At 32.8% G+C, this 20,406-nt stretch overlaps 1 protein-coding gene across 2 annotated transcripts in view; it reads left to right on the top strand.

Moving 5' to 3' along the window:
* The first annotated feature begins 5,172 nt into the window (after positions 1 to 5,172).
* The window catches only part of LOC124362674, a 31,586-nt gene continuing 16,352 nt past the window's right edge, over positions 5,173 to 20,406 (top strand). Inside the window, exons 1-6 of one of the 2 annotated variants that reach the window (XM_046817373.1) lie at positions 5,173 to 5,510; positions 6,177 to 6,395; positions 8,107 to 8,229; positions 9,368 to 9,531; positions 16,680 to 16,835; positions 18,380 to 18,471. In XM_046817373.1, the coding sequence (XP_046673329.1) occupies positions 6,272 to 6,395; positions 8,107 to 8,229; positions 9,368 to 9,531; positions 16,680 to 16,835; positions 18,380 to 18,471 (659 nt within the window). In that variant the 5' untranslated portion in view covers positions 5,173 to 5,510; positions 6,177 to 6,271. The remainder of the gene's footprint in view (positions 5,511 to 6,176; positions 6,396 to 8,106; positions 8,230 to 9,367; positions 9,532 to 16,679; positions 16,836 to 18,379; positions 18,472 to 20,406) is intronic. The other variant, XM_046817374.1, reaches the window with a different exon arrangement.

The following is a 20,406-nucleotide window of genomic DNA, read 5'->3' as shown; positions in this document are numbered from 1 at the left end:
GGCCTGAGATAATCAGTAACTGAGAGCATGCAAGCTATTGACCTAATGTTAAGTGATCTGAGGTGTGGTCAGTGATAAGGCAACTCATGTTCTGCATGCCACAATGTCTTATAGAGAAGCTTTCCCCTCTTCAACGTTGGTATATTTTACATCTCCTAGTGATAGTGTTGTGTTAAAACTCTCTAATTTAACATTATAAGTTGAAACCATGAATCAGTTGAGTAAGATTATGTTTTCACTTCTTTGTCCAAGGTAGGCCTAGCTCACTTTATTGTTAAACAAACAGTACCGTTGAACATTTGAACGCTTGTTATTGTACGGTTTGCAAAGTGTATAAATTTATCGTAAAACCTTTACAATTTATAGGTTATGTTGTAGCCTATCCCTGTAAATAGCAGTCATTTCAAGATTTCAGAGCGGCCTGTTTTTGGGTCTTAAAGGGATTTTAAAAGAAAACCACAGTACTACTTATTAGGCATTCTTTATTATTTTGTCTGGAATAAAATGGATAATAATATTCTTTTAAGTTTAATTAGATATTTGTAATAAGTAACATAAATTTAAACATTACCTATTCGAATTATTTCAAAATTCTTTTATACTGATGATTGGATGAGATTGGAGATAGTTGGTTTAAACATATTTTGTCCCTGGTCTTTTGTGAATATAAGATAGTTATAAGTTGTTAAGTAGTATTTATTTTTTGACACATGAGAGTTTCTAAAAGTCTATAAAAGCAAACTAAAAAGCCTAGAAATTCAAAAGCATGCACATAAAACCCCAAAAATTTGGAAAAATTTTTGGGGGGGGGTGGGGGGGGGGGGGGGTGGGGGGGGGGGGGGGTGGGGGGGGGGGGGGGTGGGGGGGGGGGGGGGTGGGGGGGGGGGGGGGTGGGGTGGTTTCGGTCTGGGTGTGTTTTTGAGGGTTGTATCTGACAGTCATGGTAGGGGTTGTGGGCTCAGACTGGGGAGGTCGGAGGTGGGAAAAATTTGTTTTATTGAAGATCATACGAAGCCTGGTGATCCTGTCATGTCCATGGTTGACAGAGCGGGGGCGGTGACTGGCGAGGCCGAGGCCTCGGATTATCTTGTGATGGTCGGGGGGACAAATTTTGTCACTGAGGAGAGTGTTCAGAGGCTGGGTCCTAGGCTGGATGCATTGGCTGAGGGGATGCAGGGAAGGGTTGTATGGGTAGAAACACCATACCGGTACGACTTACCTCAACACAACAACCTATTGAGAAAGCAAAATGAGGTACTTAAAGAGAAATGTACAAAGTACAAGTGGGCCTTTTTGGGCATCAACTCTTTGATGGATAGGTCATGCTATACAAGGCATGGCCTACACTTGAATTGGAGGGGAAAAGATGTCCTCAGTGGTGTCATTGAAAGCTATATAGCATGTGTCGACCCACTGGTCCAGCAGTCTGCTTGTACAAAAAACCTGAAGGAGTGCTCAAAGCCAAACCAGACCTAAATGACTCAGTTGACATTGACATTGCCATGAGAAAAAACAAAGGTGGGAGGAGGAATAAATTTGCCAAAATAAAAAATTCAACTTTTAAAATAATTCACTTGAATGTCAGGGGTCTATATAGCAAAATACCTCAGCTGGAAATTTTTCTAAATGAACAAAAACCAGATTTTTTTCTCGTAACGGAACACGGACTTGATGATGACAAAATTCAAATGATACAAATTCAAAATTACAAGCTTCTAAATAATTTTAGCAGACATGACATGAAAATGGGAGGTACAGCTGTTTTTGGAAAAAATCAAACCAGTGCAAAAGTCATAAAAATTCTTAAAATTGGAAACAAAATATCAGAAAGAAAAAACTTTGAGTGTTGTGAAATTAAAGCGTCAATTGATGATAAAATTTTTATTATAGGTGCACTGTATAGAAGCCCGGATGGGGATATAGACATTTTTAAAGCAAATCTCACAAGTTACTTGAGAAACCTACATCTAGGTGGTGGGAAAACTGAGGTAATTATTAGAGGTGATTTTAATATTAATCTCTTGGAGCCAAACAATAACACAATCGATTTCAATAATATTATTAGAAGTTTTGACTTAATCACCACAATTAATGAGGCCACGAGAGAAACTGAACACTCAGCTACATGCATTTATAATTTTATCACCAGCCTGGAAAACTGCAACTGTACAGTTATTGAACCTTTTATATCTGATCATCATGGAATTGTTTTAAAATTTGATATAAACCATAAAAAAATCAGAAAATTAAAAAGACTATTAGAAAGCTAAATCAAAACAATTTAATGGAATTAAAGGCTAGACTCAAGGGTGAAAGTTGGACTGATTTTGACAGAGAGACAGATGTAAACCAAAAATATGAATCATTCATTGAGACATTTTTGTATCACTATAACATATCATGCCCAGTAAAAGAAGTCTATGAAAGAGAAACTCAACAAATTAAGTGGCAGTGCAATGATGTTTTAAGATTGAAGAATGAGATGACAGCTTGCTACAGCCTGTGGAGAAATGTTAAGTCTGAAGAAAATAAATTAAGATACAATGCTGCTCTTAAAAGATACAGGGACAATCTTAAAACTGAAAAAGCTAAGTGGTACAACAAGATGATTGAGGAATCTGATAACAAACAAAAAGAGTCATGGAATATAGTAAATGGTATAAGAGGAAAAAGCAAAACAAATTCTGAAAACATGTGCATCATAAATCAAAATAAACAAATACACAATCCAATTCAAATATGTGAGCACTTTAATAAATTTTTTATCAACATTGCAAATGAAATTAAAGGTGATCTACAAGTCAATCATGATGTACATGTTCATGCCCAAGTAGAAAACAACCTCACACTTGATAGTTTTAAAACAATTGATGAAAAAACTATAAAACAACTCTTTGTCAACTTCAGTCCTAAGACTTCCTCTGGAGTTGATGGCCTCTGTATGAAGGCACTCAAATTCTGTCAGGAAGAAATTACTCGACCACTGGTGGATCTTGTAAACACATCAATTAGTAGCTGCACCTTCCCAAAACGCCTGCAAGATTGCCAAGGTCAAGCCTCTTTTTAAGAAGGGGGATGTTATGGATGTGTGTAATTATCGTCCAATATCGCTCCTACCAGTGATCTCAAAATTCATTGAAAAAACCATCTGTAACCAGCTGATTGACTACCTTGAGACAAATAAGCTTCTGGTGGAGAGACAGTATGGTTTCCGAAAATCAAAATCAACCAAATTGGCTCTTATTGACTTTGTGAATTATGTCATTGGGGCAATGGAGGCTGGTGAGACTGTAATGGCTTGTTTTGCAGATCTCTCAAAGGCCTTTGATTGTGTCAATGCTGAAATTCTTATTGGCAAACTTTCGGCCCTGGGCGTTCAAAATTATGCCAGAGATTGGCTTGCCTCATACCTGTCAAACAGGTATCAGGTAGTTGAAATTATGCACAAAACAAAATCCAAAATCAAAACCTTTCAGTCTAAGCCAGAATTGATCCTAAATGGAGTTCCACAGGGGTCAATTCTAGGTCCCCTTCTTTTTTTGATCTACATAAATGACATCACAAATCAAATTCCAAAAGAAAACCTTTACATGTTTGCAGATGATACCACTCTTGTGACCAAAAGTAGGGATTGTGAAATTCTTGAATTAGAATTATTTCACAAAACAAATGTACTAGCCCAATTTTTTTCAAAAAACAGTCTTAAAATGAACCCCGAAAAAACAAAATGCATTTGCATCCAAACCAAACAAATGAAAATTTCAAAAAACTTTTGGACTCCATCCTTGTTCATTGGTGACACTGAAGTGGATATCTCAGAGTCATCTGAGCTGCTAGGAGTGGTGTTGGACGATGTTATGGACTGGGGCAGGCAGTTGGGAAAAGTCGCTGGAAAATTATCCAAGGGCACCTTTGTTCTTAGGTGTCTCTCTGGACTCAATAACTTAGACCTAGTCAAAAGCGTATACCACTGCCTGCTTGAGTCACACATATCCTATTCAATCATCCTCTGGGGTGGCAAAACAACAAATATCAAACAGATTTTTACCTTGCAAAAAAGAGCAGTCAGAGCTATGCTGGGTTTACCGCCTCTGACTCACTGTAGAAATCTTTTTATTGATTTAAATATCCTAACAGTACCATGTTTGTATGTCTATGAGTGTGCAGTGTATATTAAAACAGAAAATCTTGAATACCAAAATGATGTTCACTCGTATAACACCAGGCATAGAAACAATTTTGCTGTATACCATAGGCTTACTATTTTTGAAAATAACCCTTATTATTCTGGAAACAAAATTTTTCAAGTTCTGCCTTCTAGTGTAAAAGATTTAAATTCTATAAAAAAATTCAAGTGTGAGCTAAAGAACTTTTTAGTCTTAAATTGTTTCTACAGTGTAGAAGAATTTTTTGAATTCTGTGAGGGCATTGTACCTTAACCACCCTGACCCTTTCCTGGGGCAGTTTGACCTGCAGAAGCCCAGTTTGGGCCAACTCCTGCGGAATTGGAAGTACGAAGTACGAAGTAAGTAAGTACCAGCTTTTTATCAAATTAGAGTGAGTAGAAATGAAGCATTTTTATTTTACTGAGTTTGAAATGTAGCAGTAACTTTATGTTAATGAAAGAGAACAATCCATTCAACATATATCCTTCATTAATTAAAAATATATTCCTTCCAGAGCGCTTCCTTAATTTCAACGTAACACAAGGCAAGGTAATAGTGACAGTGACCTATTTTTTATCACTTTTGGTGATCAAGTGGATCGTTCAGTTGTCAATGGAACAGTTTTGCTTCTTCCAAAATAATTTTGCTTCATATATAAGATCATGTGATGTAAATATTGGATTTCCTACACAAAAAACATTTGTCCTAAGTAAAAAACATAATAAAGAATTATTACTAATTATAAAAAAATAAACTAAATAAATGGATCCCCTATGTATATACCTTTTTTATAACAAAGAACACTTGTTGGTGGTGACAATAAAGGTACCAAACTTCAAACGAGTGCATTAAACTATTACTAATTGTAGACACAGATTATTATTTGTGGTTTTGGGTCATATTGTCTATTTGCTCAAACCTGGAGACCCAGAAAAGACTGAAAACACATTCAACTGATAATATAAGTGATTATAATCAGACATTTACATAGTTGAGTAATAGAGATAACACTAGTCTTGTGTTGGACATTCCTAAGTGAGATTTAACACTATTCTTCTCATGACTGGTGCTCATTTATAACAGTAGGACACTTCAGAGTGATTTCATTTAATGTTCTCTAGGAGCAGCAATAAACGTGACACATAATCCCTTCATCAAGTAGTTTGTTCTAGGCAATGGTCTCAACTGAACAAGAGTAAAGAACATCGGTAGAAGGGAAGAATATTCTAGAAACACCTAGAAGTGCAATGTGTTTGTACTGGATGGTTCTCCACAGCAGATGTTTATTTACGGTTTATAAGAAGAAAGTATGTCAATTTCCAAACATCTACTGGTGCTGATGAGGTAGTGTATCCATTTAATTGTACATAGGATATCCACACTCATAGCACAAGTTATGAAGTCCAATATCTTAGTAAGAAAAAACATATTGTTTAGCTATTTGCATGTAGAATTATCACAGTTGTGACATACATTAATTTTTAAAGTATTTTCTATTCATGGTTTTTCCTAATGGGTAGAAACAACCATCTAGTATGTGATTCACTTGCAATGGTGAATATATTAAAGCACTTGCTGTATATATATATATATGGCTTTGCATTAAAACAACAGTGAATTTAATATTTTTTTTAGATAATCATAAATTATTTAAATAATAAAAAGAATTTTTATTTAAAAAGTAGTTAATTTAGTTTTGATATATATTGTATATATTTAGAGTAAAAAAGCTGCAGTAGGTGAATTGTTATTATGTTACATTTGGAATTAAAACATTAAATTATTATTGTTTATAAGAAAATTAAAACTGTGATATTTTATTTTAGCATTAATTTTTAATACTATACCTTAAAATATTTAAATATTAATATTTCCATTACAATTTTTATTGCACATCATCTCTTATCTTCAATGTTTTCCTCATTATGTTCCTGACTAATCTCAGACTCACTCAAATATTGTCTGCTCATAAATATTTCTCCAAGATTTACAGGTGTTTTCTTTTTCCAGAGCAAACTTTAGCCACACCATCAAGGCTTTAAGATTATTCCCTACCCAGTTATCGGTAAACCCACTTCAGCACATTTCATTATATAGAATTGAAAATGGGTGATACAGAAAAGGAAGTAGTGCACCTCAACCCCAGTCGGTTTGAAATATATTGTGAAAAATTTAATATTAATCCCAATTTATTTATGCTAAAAGTGACACTCTTCATGATGTACGGAGGTAAGACTTTTATAACAATTTATTTTTTGACAATAATGTATAAAATATATTCTAATCCAGGTAGTAAAAATTCTTATGTGTTATTCTTATGTGTTATCTTAAAATTAACATATTCTGGAATGTACAGCACCCACCAAGACATTTACGAATTACAATAAAACATTGGTACCTAGGACTTAGATCTAAAGTTATGACATTGGTTTTAGTAAATTTCATATAAATCTGCTTGAAATCACCTTCACTGCAGACAAAAACGATTTTGCCTATCCGTATGAATCTATCTGTATGACTTTCAAATCCAAAAACCACCTTATTAAAAAATTGCATACATACAAGTTTATGCCTTTTTGATGATTATTTTTGAGATAATGCTTTTAAAAAGTTTAAAACCACTTTTATTCCTGCACATTTTAAGTAGACGTTTACAAAATCAGCCCACTGTATGTTGTCCCAAAATATCTGTGCTATATAACATGGCTTATGAAAACAGTACCTGTCCCAACAAAAATCCAAACATGTTGAAACTTAATACAAAACTTGATCTTATGAATATCTCTGTCAAGGTCATTAGCTAGCTTTTTACACCATGTTTTTTAATAACTATCAAAACGTTTAAAAAATTCACAACTCCATTATTTATAAAGCTAGAGAAAACATTTGTTGTAATCTTATAACATTCTTTGCAGTACTTATATTTTTTACTAAACAATTTGGTCATAAACAATTTTTTGTACTTTGAACCGTTTTCGAGATATCAATAACATGTAAATCCTACAAGAATTTTTTAAACATAAAGAGCTGGCTATAGAAATGCTGAAATAGGTTCAAACTTGGTACAAAAATTTACTATATAAATAACTTGACTAAGTTCATTGGACAGCTTTGTACACCATTTTGTTCCATTATAGCAGACGATTAAACATAACGAAAATTTCAGAATTTCTTCATTTACAAAACTAGAGAAAAATGAAACCTGTTATGGAATGCTTATAACATTTACCAATCAAGAGATATTGAGAACATGTAAATCTTATGAGAATAAATTGATAATATTTCAGTTGTCAAAAAATCCACCTACTTCTTCCGACTGTGCCAGAAGGACTATCATTATGACAATAAATCTTTCAATTGAAGTAGTTCAACTCAAAAGTAAAACTGAGACTACAAATGTGTCAGTCATATAAATGGTTTTATAATTTTAGTCGCAAGTACACAGGGAGTTTTTAAATGCTATAACCTGTATGATCTGCACATGTAACTTATTTATAATAACAAGAAAAAAAAGGTACTGCAACAAAAATTAATTTATGAGCCTAAATTAGGACTACCATGGCCGCTACTAAACCAATTGTTACTTTCCACCCAAAGGACGACAAACAATATAAATATATCATTCTTAAATCAGCATATGTGTTTTTTGTTTGAGTTTTTTAAATTGTAGATGCATGCATGTGTTGTTTCATACTCTCTAGATTTTCTGGTGGTTGGTGTCTACAGTTCCTCTCTAAATTTTTTCTAGCTTTACCACTGGGCCAATTTATTTCTATGTTTTACCTTCTGTATAAATTTAACCAATCTGAGTTGTTACGGCAAAGCTTCACTCTATATGACATATAGTACAGGTATGCAAAATTTCAGTCAAATTGTATATGCAATAACATACTGAATAGTGTGTCCTGTTTTTTTTAATAAATTATGTTTAATGTTTCAGCAACTGGATCTTTGTTGCCATTTCTAACAATTCACATGCAAAGCATAGGCCTTACGGTGGAAGAAATTGGCGTTGTTTACTTAGCTTTGCCTTTAACAACATTCCTGAGTCCACCAGTTACGGGTATGTATTGAGTATTTTTACAGTTCACTAAAAATAATGATGCAAACAGCTCCAAAAGTGTTTTGTTATGTTGACACCACATTCAAGACAAGTCTCATCTTCAAGCATTGAAAATACATTTCATTGAAAGATAAATAAACACAGAACATACAACATTTAACATCTGTGAGGGACCTGTGTTTTGATACACCCAATGATGAGGCACTTGTACTGATTGTGATGTCTACATGACTATAATTTTGGAACTGACAAGATAAAAGTTCACACGCAGCTATGGTGGGAAGGATTGATTAGATACAAATGTTGAGTTTGCTCCATTTACCTTCCACTCAGTGCAGCGTCTAAAACCTGAAACTCTCAAGAGACTTGACCCCTTGGAATCTAAAGACCACGTCCGTCTGAAGAGGTACGAGAGAGGTCGGCGATGAAGACATTAAAAACAATCTCTTTGAATCATTTTAACATCGAGACTACAAAAGAGGTCTGTCTGGTTCACCTAGCAGCCATCCAGTGCAATCCAGATGAAGTGAAGGAAAAATCCTGTTTCCTTCACAATCCTTCCATCGTCAACAATAACCTTCAAACCAGATGAAGTGTTCTCATCGTCTCATCAGGTGCACAATTGAGTGTACTGCTATGTTTTAGACAAGATTCTCAAGCACAGTAGAGCATCTATTATGCATAAAACTCAGTTGCTCTGCCGTGCTTGGGGATTTTGGGGAATTATGCTATTTTCTCGTTGCCATCATGGTTATCCTTATGGCAAAAAATATTAAAAAGTTGGCTAACATAAGCCAAATCTCATGTGGTGACATGCATAGTCATTAAACTCAGTGTTATGTGTATAGAAATAAAGCTTCATTCAAAACTTCAAATCGATAAGTCCGTTAGTTCTTGAGATATTGAGCGGACAGACAAACATGAATACAATTTTTCCAGCCTCTTGAATGATAGGCTTTGCTAACCCTCAGCTAATAATTTATGAGTGTAGTAAGCAAAAATTTAATTTCAATACCATTAAATGCATAAAATAAAGAATTAATGAAACAAAATAATTTGTCTTCAATATGACTAAGGCAGTGTATCGTTATAATGCTGATCTAAACTGTGTTTTGCATTAAAATTGTGATTATTTTAGGTTTCCTAGTAGACAAGTTTGGCCATTATAAACCAGTTGTCCTCTTCTCTCTGATTCTCAATCTTCTGTTCCATCACTCATTGATGTTGATACCTCAGATGGAAATTCCTGGAGAAGTGCCTTCGGCCTACATAATGAGGAACCCAAAAACAGAAGAAGTTGAGGTATATTTCCAATATAAAACCAATTGCTTTTTATTTTCTGAAAAAAATTGGTTGTGTTTAAATTGCATTGAGAAATTACATATTTTTGTTCAAATATTGAAGTTGTGTTAAAATGGGAAAATTCTAAAGCATTTATCTGTAGTTATGGCATTTATATAAAACATGTATTTATTTATTTTATGGTATAAACCACTTTAAATTTGTAGTTTACTTATAACATTTGAGACTACAACTAAGAATCTAGTAACAGAAGAGAATAAAACAAAATGAAATGAATAACAAACATTAGATGGAGAATAAACAATATATAAATTTAGAATAACGACTAATTATTGTTGTTGGGACTAACGCAACAAGAAAATAAAAAAAAAGTTCATTGCAACTTTAAAGTTTGTCTAGTAACTATAAAGCAGTTACATAATATGGCTTCAAACACAATTTTCTACTGAATAATAGAGTACTGCAGGGATAAACGTTTTAAAAAACACAATAATTGCTCCTGAAATAAGTAATGTTTACTACAATGTATCCAATCTTCTGATCCATTTTAGGATAATATTGGACTTTAAGATCAATGAGCAGTATTTTGGGGCCCTGAAGCAGGAGGAATAAACAGTTTTTATAAGCACTAATGAAATAACTTAAATGTATGTGCTCCGTAATATTTAATTGAAATACTCCAATCATTTCAGGAACATTTGAAGTTAACAACCACTCATGTACACATGTAATCTGAGACATGGTTTAGCTTTTTGCGAAAGTTCTATAAATTCAGTTAAAGTATTTAGGTATCAAAAAAGGATTGTCAAGATAATGTGCCTCTTAAAATCCACGAATCGTTTTTAAAATCCACTTCCATGTATTTATGTTTTTCAAGTGATGTTTTAAAAAGATATCCTGATTTTCTTTATGATTATTGTCTTAGAATATTCTATACCGCAGGCACAATATATTGCAATATCCTGAAAATATATGAACAAAGGGCTCAACATTCTTTACTAAAACTGTTCAATGCTTTACTTTTTCAAATTAAACAAATTGATACGTAAAAAAAATTAAACTTTCTCTAAACTTAAGTTATGTGTTAAGCATTCTATTTGGTGAACAAATTCTTAAATACTTAAAAGTAATGTGTAAGTTTTACTGTAATTTAATTTTCAAAACAAAATTTATCTTACTTAAGTTTAATATAGCATTAAATTCTAATCATTGTAAGAAACATGATGCAATAAATAAAATTAAAATATATTTTAGGTAATTGTAGAGAAATTCTAAAGTCAGAGTCTTTCATCTCAATCATAATTTGATCATCTTTCCAGTGGAAAGTGTTTTTGTCTTTCCTAGACAACCCTAAACTTTTTAAACATAGTACACAGACTTCTCTAGCTATTATTTAGTGCTTATTTTAATTACAAACTAATTTAGAGAAACTTTGCATGCTTATACCAAGCAACAAAGGTTTGTTTTGGATTTAGGGCGTTACAAGTGATAAAGTTTTTGACTAATGTGTTCTTTAAAACACATGGTTTGCTTTTCTTGAGGCTTGGAGATAGAATAAGCCTCTCTAAAGTGCAAGTCGATGTGGCATTAAAGTCTGAATTGTCTTGTGAGATGCTAATGGAATGAAATTCTTTCTTGGCAGACATTGATACACTGTAATATTCCTGCATCAACCGTGTACCTGCTTCCTTGGAATCCCATTTAGGTCTTTTTATTCATATTGTTTGAAAGTGTTTGGATTGTCTAGCCCCATGTTGATGGTACAAATTTGAAAGGAAGTGAGATGTTTGTCACACGTTGGTGGAGCCAAGTTGTAACAGGTGTGAAGTTGTGGGATGTTGTTGGATATCAGTTTGAAACGGTGAGAATTGGTCATTGTCCAAAGTCATTAAATAGAAACTCTAAATTAATATTTAATAACATGTCTCTATGCCATTTAACACGAATGTTAATGTTTTTCACCATGATGTAAATTAATTTATGTTTCTCTTTGAAATTGGAAATTGGTCCAGTTGAATTCTAAAGGCACCTAGGCCTAGTACCATTTTGGTACTTTGGGATTATACCGACCACACATTGTGAGGAACACAAAAAATATAAATTTATAGAAACAAACATTATAGAACGAAAAAAACAACTCTTTAATTACAAAATTACTACTATCAATTGTTAATGGGTTTCCTGTGACGCCCAGATTGCAGCAATATGAAGGATGAGTGAGTGTAGTGGATTTCCGCCTTCAGCCGCAACTGCTGACCGCCACAATGTATTCAGCTAGGTATGAGTCAAGATGGTGTCGTGCTTTTCGTCGTTTTTTTATTATGCCATTTAGCTGAACCCCACATTTGCTCAACCTGTTGAGTATTAGCACCAGTTTTCCGGGTCGACAAAAATTGTATCGATGTCACCAGCTAAACAGGCGGCGATACTCTGCAGTCACGTTATCTACTAGGACCGCTCGACTTTGACCTTTGTCTGAGGATTGGGGAGGGGTTTTGCGATAAAGATAATTCCTGCTTTATATTGACGAAATATTGTTCTATGCTAATCTAGTAATCAGTAGAAGCAAAATGTCAAATAACGATTCATGTCTGGGTGTGGTCGGTATAATCCCAAAGTACCAAAATTTTGTAAATTCAATTAGAGACTAATCACTTATATTGATATACTCACCTCAACAAAAATGCTGCTTATTTCGATATATTCAACTCTCTGTTGAAATTTGTTGTTCATATTAAATGACTCATTTAACTAACGTCTGCCAATTCTGAGTTGGTAAAATTGTAATATCGTTATTTGCCATTATTGTTTCTAATTAAAAAGAAACTAAATCATAAACACTTACTAATTAAAACAATCAATACTTTATACTAAAGTAATTGGAATGCAACTTTTACATTACAGAAGAAATAGGTTAAGTTAGTTATGAGCAAAATGCAAACAATGCCTAGAAAACATAAACAACTTTAAAAAACCTAAATAAACAGCTGTTCACATTAATCAGCTCATTGACTTTAAATCAGCTGTTCAGAGTAAAACAGTTTAGAAAACTATACTTCCTGTTGTGTAATGTTGTAAAACATGGTATTACGTTTAGTAGTACTAATCAGTTGTTTTTTATTTGATTTTTAATGAAACAACCACTGTTAGATTTAGAATAAAGTTTACAACATTTTATTATTCTTGTAAAATTTAAATACATGGTATTGATTTTGCGGAATGTAACATAAAAATTTATGATTGGCTGCCATTTTGAAACGGGTGTAAAGGTAATTTGTTCATATTTTTTTTCTCAAATGGCCATATAAAAGGTCAAAACAACTGCAAAGTTGCATAACTTTATCTTTACTGGTATAAAAGATATAACTTTTAAAAATCACATACAGACAGCTAGACGGAAACTAAAGTTTTAGGACATACCTCCATATGGAGTTTTTTTGCTCATTTTTCATGTCTAGAACAATATACTACAATATTGGAACACCGTTAGTAAACACCCTGTATATATGAATATATAAACTATATACTATATATATATATATATATATAATATATAATATATATATACTGTATATATATATATATATATATATAATTTATATAGTATCTTAGAGCAGTTTCAAAAGAAAACAACAATTTTTTTATGTACAATATTTCGTTGTAATTAACAACTTTGTTCAAGTACACTTATAAAACATACACAGAATAAAATAAACAAACAAAAGGAGAAACACCTGATAATAAACATTCTAAATGTAAATTAATACAATTTTGACATGTAAAACAAGTTTTGATTAGTTGTTAAATTTAACAATAGTAAACATAATATAATATAATCTAATTTTGAATTTAGGTAAATTTGTATATCAGAATGTAATTATTCAAGTGGAAAACAATAAATTTAGCGAATGTTAAGTCCATATGGTTGTTTCGATTTTAATACAAGTTGGTGTGCCAATTCATTATTCCTTAAATTTAAATCATTTCGAGAGCTGTTTTCACAACTGTTTTCAGGTGTAATTTTTGCTTATAGCTTTGAGTTTATAACAATCCTCAAAGCTTTTGTTATATTGAATAGTGTGTAAGGCTACGGGTTTTTTTTCGTCTTTGTGATTGATAGAAAAACGGGTGACCGGTCATTTGTACCCCCAAAGAATTTTGAGGTTTGCCCAATGTTAGTCCTTGGGGACAAAACCCACAGGTTAGCTGGTAAATTGAATTGTTGTGGAGGTACAGTCCAATTTACCAGCTATTGGATAAGTTTTGTTAGTGACACTACTTTGGAATTGATCAGTCTTATCCATAATTTTGCAAATACCACAATGTGGTTTATTATATGGTTCACAGCCAAAAGATAAATTTTCAGAATTTTTTCCAACATGAATTTTGGGCCTTACAAGCATATTCTTCAAATGTTTAGGTCTCTTAAATACTATTCTAGGTGGCCTGGACAATAATTTCTCAGTTAAGGGCGAGTTTTTTTTTTAAATTTCATAGCCAATTTTCATAACTCTATTGAATTTGTGCAAACCAGGATAAAATTTTGTTATAAATTTAGGGATCATTTTGGAAGTGATTTGGAATATTTGTAACCTTTTTTGGTTTGTCTGAGCTGCCGGTTAAAAAGTTTTTTAGGGTATCCCCTGTTAGAAAGAGCTTTAGTAAGTTTGCTTTTGTAAATTTTTGAAATCTGAAGCATTTGTACATAAGAATTTGGCTCTAATCGAAAGACTTTTTGGAATGGACTTTTTTACATGATTTGGATGGCAGCTACTGTAATGTAAGAAATTCATTTTATTAGTACCCTTAAAATGTATTTTAGTTTTTAAATTACGATTTTTCTAGAAAAACTTCAACATCCAAAAAAGTGACGATTTTGTGATTAATATTCCAATTAAAGTTAAGATATGAAAATTTATTTAAACTATCAAGGAAATGAAGTTTCTCTAACCCATGATTCCAGACTACAAAAATGTCATCTATAAATCTTAGCCACAATAAAGGAAGGAAATTTTGAGTTTTAAGAAAATTTTGTTCTACAAATCCCATAAAAAGGTTGGGCGTATGATGGGGCCATTCGAGTACCCATCGCCGTTCCTTTAATTTGGAGATAGTTCTGATTCCATGAATTTGAAATTATTCATTGTTAAAATTAAATGAATGAGTGAGGTTAAGAAAGTTTGTTGAAGGTTTAGTATTATTTGGCCTTGTTTCAAGAAAATGTGTGGTGGCTTCCAGACCACCTTGATGTGGAATGTTAGTGTAAGAGCGATTCTACATCTATCATTACAAGAATCGTCTCATCAGGAAGTGGCTGGTGAACATCCTTGAGTCTTTATATATGATATATAACAAGTTTGGTTGGGAACAGTAATATCGCATCTAGAGTTGCAGGAAATGCTTGGTGATAGTAAATGCACCTGCCTCATGTGTTGTTGTGTCAGAACTGTTCTAAGTGTGGACTTTATTTCATGCTATATTCTCATTCTTATCTGATACTTACTTCCAATGCATACAGTGATAAAATGTAAAATATACAGTCCTATGTACAAATCATTTAATTTCATTTTGAATTCCTATTTAAGTCAATGAATTGTCCTTCCTCAACAAAAATCACAAGTTTAAATTGTGGATCATCCATAACTCTGAAATGCAATTATCCATCTTCACTGAACGAGTAATACTAAGAGGTCACAGGTTCGATTCATGGGGAGTTCCATAAAAATTTGAAAATTGAGATTTTATTGTTTTCCTGTTTGGAAAATTCCACCAGTGTTGAAAGAACCCCCTAAAGACAAAAGAATCTACTTTGGAAGGTTTTCTGATTTCCTACATCTACTCTGAAATATACAATATAGAATTACAGTTTTCATATTAATGTATTACTTGAGGTACCTCCAGGACCAGTCCTAAACCAATCATGGAATATTACCTCTGGCTGGTTTATATCTGCCATCACAACCTATATAAGACAATATAATCACAGATGGGCAACCTAATGGATATCCATGAACAGTATATCACTTACAAAAATGTAGAGATATTGGGTTAAGGGGATAATTTGATCCATAGGTTTAGTTTACTGCAAAGGATGATTTCTAGTGGTTGGGGCTCCCTTCATGGTAAAGGTTTTAGCAAGCCCAAATGTCCACTTCCTCTCCAAATATGACACTTCCCTGTTCGTTTTGACTCATAGAAGCAGAAATATAAAAATTCCGTCTTCCAAAGTGGAAGGCTGAGATAGTACCCATTGTCATGGTGACTGTACTACAGAATATCACTGGAAGGATCTCACCCATCCTGAGTATCCTATCACTTCAGAAGCCGTACAAATGCCCTTATGGTTTATGTGCAGAAGAAAATTTTCCTTGTAAGCAAACATTTTTTTAAATGATTTAATATTGTTTCGTATTGAAACGAACAGAAAAACGACATTAATTTTAGTTGTAAAGCTTCTTAATCCCTCTGTATGGTCTGACATTATATGGATGCACCAACTTATGACCACTTTATGTAGGTTTTAAGAAAAATGTTTGGGATTGTGATATCTCCAAACTGTGATTAGAAGTAATAATAGTATAGTAGTTGGGACAGTGAAATTGATGCTGGATGGACAATTTTTCTTCTTTGTCTGACGGTGAGAAGTGAGTTTAAGCATGGGAAAATAATTATAAAATGAAAGTTTTATCACACATCTATTGTGGGTTTCCTTATGTGTAATTTAATGAAAATATCATAAATGACCAAAATTACATAACATATTGAGGCTCTACTAAATCCTGCAAAAGGAGTTACAGTGAGCATGCTAATGTAGTCATGTCAAAGGCTTAGTGTGGAGGAACTGAACTGACAGAGCTGTCTTTTGATAAGCATTTCTTACATTCCAATAAAAATAATATTTTGCATATTAATTTAGTCACTTTAGAACATTTATTTATTATGTTAATAAATACATTTATATAATAATCAATACAAATTTTTCTATCTATGTATTTGAATTCATCTAAAATGTTTTTTAATAACTTTACTCACTTATAATAGAAGGCTGTAGTCATTTTGGTTTTAGAATAAAGATAAATTTTTCATCAAGTTAATGATATATTACAAAGACAAGCGTGAGTGTAACACACAGTAACATGCACCAACAGGTTTGGTGGAGTCCGTGCCGCAGCCGTGAGTGTCCTGATGATGAAAAGCTATCACTCGTCCTGCACGAATGTGTGGATCACTGCATACAAGAGAATTTAACTAGACATAACGGATTCATAAGACACTTTCCTGGCCGACCTTGTCTCAACCACAATGTAAGTATTCTGTTTTTAATAATTAAATTCAAGACACACGGTTTTTAAATTAATAAAGAATTTGTTCCAGGTTTCTTACAAAAATTAAGTCCTGTCTCTGAGCTCAGTTGTGGTTTATACAAGATTATTCTACAATCAACACTCTTTCTCATTTATATATATATATCCTATTATAATATATATATATATTATAATATATATATATTATATATAATATATATACCCGGTATACATATATATACATTAAAGTTGTATAAACATTGAATCGCAAAAAGTACTTGCTCCGAAAGGACTTATTAAATAAGGCTATTGCCATTTGTACAAATTTAATGTAAATAAAAGTCATTTGACAGGTATTTGGTCTTCCGATGATATGTTAGTTTGGTTATTTAAACGCATATGTGACAGATACGGCCAGATACAAAATAATTAAATCGTAAAAAGTGAGGGCTCTGTGGTGTAATGGTAGCACATTCACCCGGCAAGTGAGAGATCCGGGTTCGAGTCCAGGCGGAGCAGGTATTTTTTGTGATTCAATGTTTATTGAAATGATATATATATATATATATATATATATATATATATATATATATATCTTATACACACAAATTTGATGTATACATCATTGTTGCTTTTGTACTCAGCTGCTGTATTCTGTGCTCCTGCATGGCTAAGTAGTGTACATGTGTGGAAGATTAGTGATCAACAGTCATGAGAACAATAAAATGTATGGTACTGTTATGGCAACTCCTTTTTTGTGGCTCCCACTCTCAATTAATATAACCCCACCCCAGATTCATCACAAAGAGGTACTCTAGTAGAATATATTAAGATTTAACCCACACCACATTTACCCATTTCTCCCCAGAAAGAGGTTGAAATTCTAAAATTACCTCTTCAAACAGCTTTTCCCATTAGAACTGGCTTTTCAGCCAGAAGGAAACTGGTTTCATCCTGGAATACATTTAATGGATGGAGTAAGAAAATTGTTCCAAGAGGTTTATGGTCTCACAATAGCTGCATGAAGCATGAACTTATACAGCAGGTAGTGTATCTAGCTTAGTTGCTTTTAAATTAAGAGTGGGCAAATATATGTATTGGAAACATAAATGGAGGATGACACACAATCAATCATGTGATGGCGGAATAAAATGCCAGATTATGGAGAACACTGTTAATGATTGTTTTCGTGCACTTTTCCTGAAGAGTAGGTCACCCTCCATATCATATGAATAGAATAGGCTCCTCAGTGTCTACTATTTAGCTTTGTGAGGAGATAACTTTCTTCATGCTGTTATTTATGCAGGTAAATTGTTCTTAAGTCCATTTTTAAATTACTATGTATTTATTTTTATTAGTTGTAAGTTTCTTTAAATTTAATTAGTTGACAAAAAAGTTGTACCTAGGGTTTGCATATTTATGTTACCTAAAGACTATACCACAGCACCAATTTTGATTTGAAAATAAATAAATGTTCTAATATTTAATAATTACTCCATTTAAATCAAGTTTTAAAACATAAAAATTCTTACTTTTGATTTCAGCAACTACTCTGTAACAATGGGCATCCAATTCCCGATGATGAATTGACATTTCAAGTTATTGGAAAGAAACGAAAAAATGGAACAGCGTTGAGGTAATTCTGTCTTAGTTACCTATCTTTGAAGATATTTTTGTAAAATATCATAAAAACCTGCTAATGTCTATAGAGTTTCATTAAGAGCCAGATGTACTGGCAACCATCTTGATTGTGGCCCTGTAAAAACAATGTTTAAACCTCATGCACTTTTACAATCATATTTTTAGTTGTAGAATTTTGAGAGATGTCTCAACTTAAAGATGCTTTTTAATTTTTCAGTATTTTCATAGGTTATTAAAAAGATAAAAAGATTAAGTACTTTATTGTTTAAATATTGAAAAAGTAATATATACTTTACTAAATAACTGAAAGAGAGTTTGGATGCATATTAATTATACCTTTAATCTGAGATACCTCCCATAATGCTACGACCATAAATAAAGGTGTATAAGTGCATGAGTTTTAACATTGTTCTCATGGGAAAAAATTACTACAGCTGTCTCTTAAATATAATTTGGTATTAGTATACATTTTACTTGTGGGACTGGGTGAAACAAACCACCAGTTGTGGTTGTAAGGCAGGTGAAGTGAGAAATCTACCTACATTGTTTTAACGAAAACCTCCATATTCTGACCCCAAAGAATTCGAGAAAATAACTTTTAACGTCCAAAAATGCCCCAAAATGGCACTTTTGGAGGGGAATAGAGGTCATTTTTGAAAGTTTTACAAATGTAAAGGTAGCTTGAGCCGTACCTAATTTTAAAGATCTCTATTTACTGATAATATTAAAAATCCAAGGTTACCAAGTACTCTTCCTAAAAATATATTACATTTATCACATTTCAGCACTTTCCAATTTTTTTTAAATACTTCAAAATTAGGATTAAGAAATTAAGTTATGGCTCTCATTACAATATCTCTCTTATACACTAAATTTTTTTATTCAAAGTTTGCCTTTATCTTGGATAGTTAAGAATGGCGCTAAACATACTAATTGTTACGTGGTTTTACTGCATTTAGTATTCACAAGTGTCTACCACTTGTTTTTAAAACACTTTCTGTATAATGAGATATTACTGTATACTAAAAGTGTAAATTTCTATCAAATTCAAACGTTGATTACAACTTATCTATTAGTGACCTGTGATGGATTTATTTGATAACAAACCAAATAGCTATGCTAGGCCAAAAACAAAACTGGGCTATGTTTTAAACGGTTTTAATTAATCTAATTCGTACGTTCAGTTAATTTCTACCAGTATGGACAAGTTTATCTTCAACAACTACTGAACAATTTTGAAAAATTTTGGAGAAATGATAAGAGATGACAGTCACGTCTTATCAGATTTTATTTCTTATTCAGGTTAAAAACAGATATTTTTGGGTGTTAAAATTATTGTTCCCAAATTCTTTGGGGTAAAAATATGGGGATTTTCATTAAAATGAAGAAGGTAGGTTTCTCCGTTCAGCCGCTACACATCCCTGATAGGTGGTATGCCTCACCCTGTGAACACGTAAGAGCAAAAACACGTCACACCCGAACTAATGAAGGTGAAGCAATGTGTAGATGTGTAGTGATGCAAAGCAAGGTGAAGTAAGAGCAGTGTTGGCTCCTGTGAAGTGACATCACTTGGGTTCATTCTCTCCAGTTTGGACTTCATGTCGTTTGTCAGGCATCACTTAATAAGTATTTTAACTTTTATTGGCAGTCCATTGCCGCATTTTGTGTTGTTTTTTTAGTGACAGAGCAAGATGTAGCTTGGAAAAAGTTTTGGAGAGGGGGGTCAAGGCGACTGATCCTGTAGTTGACAGTAAGTATGGCAAGTGCAGTCAGTCGCTCATTCCCCATTTTATTCCTTAAAAAGTTGTTCACCCATTTAAATGTCAAGAACGATCTTTCAGCAGTACATGTCAATAATACTGAATTATTTAAATAATAATCATTGTTTGCTAAAAAAGTCATTGAAAATTTTGAGGTGGTCCAGACCCTT

The sequence above is a fragment of the Homalodisca vitripennis genome, chromosome 5, assembly GCF_021130785.1.
Source record: "Homalodisca vitripennis isolate AUS2020 chromosome 5, UT_GWSS_2.1, whole genome shotgun sequence".
NCBI lineage: Eukaryota > Metazoa > Arthropoda > Insecta > Hemiptera > Cicadellidae > Homalodisca > Homalodisca vitripennis.
Note: the sequence above shows the minus strand (reverse complement) of the source record. Positions and strands in the feature narration are given on the sequence as shown.